General features: G+C 41.6%; 1 protein-coding gene across 1 annotated transcript in view; it reads right to left on the bottom strand.

Annotated features, from left to right (window-relative positions):
* Positions 1-1510: 1510 nt before the first annotated feature.
* Positions 1511-2346, bottom strand: part of LOC108578402 (glutamyl aminopeptidase-like) — a 7268-nt gene continuing 6432 nt past the window's right edge. The window contains exons 14-16 of the mRNA XM_017941725.1: positions 1914-2027; positions 1724-1832; positions 1511-1660 (exon numbers count right to left, since the gene is read on the bottom strand). Of these exons, the coding sequence (XP_017797214.1) occupies positions 1511-1660; positions 1724-1832; positions 1914-2027 (373 nt within the window). The remainder of the gene's footprint in view (positions 1661-1723; positions 1833-1913; positions 2028-2346) is intronic.

The following is a 2346-nucleotide window of genomic DNA, read 5'->3' on the forward strand; positions in this document are numbered from 1 at the left end:
ACTGACAAATGTAAATTCTACAGGTGTGAATCAGTTGAAAATATCCATCGTAAGAAGAAAACTGAAAATTCCGTGTTGTCATGTTTTTCAAATTACGCTCCTTATGTTCCAGTTATCGACACCGAGCAACAAACTTGTCAGAAACTTGCAGAAAGAGTGGAAAACAGTGGGAAAGCTGGCTCACGAATCGAAACCGAACTCCTTCGTTCTCTCACCTGCTCTCAGTCCACTCAACTGGCAAAAATTCTGAACAGATCTCTGGTGCCGTGGATGACTCGAAAGATCGTTGCTGGTCGACTTTGGTGAACGCAGACGGAGCAGTTTACGTCGTAGGACACGGAGGATCATTCGCAGTCCGATTACTGGCCGCTGTATCAGTTTGTTGAGTCGAGAGGAGGAAAAGGCAAACACGGTGCTGCTCCCCGGTTGTTTACCAGGTCCGCGGCGGTTATATCGGCAATGAGTAATGGAAAGAAATTTCGATAATGCTCGATAACGCAGCGAACGTTCAGACGTTTCTTCTTCCCGTGGCGATACGTTCGACATTGTCCCACCGTGTGACACCGGGATTTTTTTCTACCGCGAGCCTTCACGTTCAGCGATTAGATAGGCCAGCGTGTTCACGTTTTTGGTCAGAGCTCGATCGTGATCGATCGAGCTGCTCTTGAAGAGGTGGTTTTAGGTCTGGCGAGCAGTGTGTTGGTAGACTTTGTTTCAAAAGGTAGAATTTTTGTAATGTTTCTTTGGAAAATGTGAGAGATTTTTGGGAGAATTGTGTGGCATGTATTTTTGGAGTATCGTGGGATGTGCAGAGGAAGCTTTGGTGTGTTGATCATTTTTGCTTCAAATGGTAGAATTGTGTCGAATTTTTGTAATTTTTGTTTGGAAAATGTGAGAGATTTTTGGGAGAATTGTGTGGCATGTATTTTTGGAGTTTCGTGGGATGTGAAGAGGAGGCTTTGATGTGTTGGTAATCTTTGTTTCAAGCACGTAGAGGGATTTTAGTGTTGTCTCGAGTGTTTCTAATCTTTGCTTCGAAAAGGGGAGGGATTTTGGGAGAATTGTGTCGCGAATATTTTTGGAGATTTGTGGGAAGTGAAGAGGAGGCTTCGGTGTGTTGCTAATTTTTCTTTCAAATGGTAGAATTGTGTCGAGTGTTTGTAATTTTTGTTTGGAAAAGGTGAGGGATTTTCGAGTATTTTGTGAAAAGTGTTTGGTATGCGAAGTGAATGAAATTTTGCAAAAGCTCGTAAAGTTGGGAAAATTGGCAATGATACTCGGCTCGTTTGCGAAACGTTTATTGGAACGAATTGTTAATCGAACTGGAAGCTACTACATAGAGAAAGATACCGGTCACGTATCTTTAGATGGATCGATGAACATTAATCTAACCGGTGGGTCATATTTAATCGTTTCCGTTAATGATATATTTGTCTTAGATACCGGTAATCGAAACCGCGAAAAATCTCTCACATTTTCTCCAGTTTTTCTGGAGGAGAAAGAGAAAGTATCAATCGAAACCATGATCCAGTAACCATCGATCGATGCTTCGTACATTAGCGTCCAGCCAATTGATATTGTTCTCGATTTCCTCGATCGCGTTTCTCTTCGAATTTTCCGTCACCTTTAGATCAGGTTGATTCAGAAAGAATTGTCTCGCCTGTTGAAGAAATTTTTAACGATAATTTCTTTTTTAATTTCATCGAGAAGTAAGTAGAATCACCTCTTGCAATCTTTGTCGATCTTTGAACAACGAAACGATCGCACAGACGATTCTTCCTAAAGTATACTCGTTCGCTTTGTATTTTAGAAGTAGACCTTCCCATCGAGATCTGAGGGATGATTGTTATTTGTTAGGATACTCTGGTTATAATAGCGGAGAAGATATCTGGTAGTCTGAAGGATGTTGGTACCGTACGAAATTCCATGCTACGTCCAGTCCCGCAGGATTCGCGGCGATCTTGATCAGTACAGTAGCGAAGTCCTGCTTGCGAATGAAACTTTCGTCTGTTGCTTGCTGAAGGTATCTGAAGTTGAGAGGAGATGATTGAAACTTGTTGAATGTGAGTTTAAGTTTGTGAAGTCGTAGGGAAAATTTGGATTGAAAATTCAAGAATTCGGGAAAGTGGAAATTCTAGGCTTCGAGGGGTTTAAGAATTGAAAATTGTTAACTTTAGGAATTAGGAAAATTTGGGACTCTGAGCTTTGAGAATTTTAAGCTTGGGGAATTTCGGAAATTTGGGACTCTGAGCTTTGAGAATTCTAAGCTTCGGGAATTCGGAAAATTTGGGACTCCGAGCTTCAGGAATTCGGACAATTTGGGACTCTGAGCTTCAGGAATTCGGA

The sequence above is a fragment of the Habropoda laboriosa genome, unplaced genomic scaffold, assembly GCF_001263275.1.
Source record: "Habropoda laboriosa isolate 0110345459 unplaced genomic scaffold, ASM126327v1 scaffold5, whole genome shotgun sequence".
In the NCBI taxonomy this organism is placed as follows: Eukaryota; Metazoa; Arthropoda; class Insecta; order Hymenoptera; family Apidae; genus Habropoda; species Habropoda laboriosa.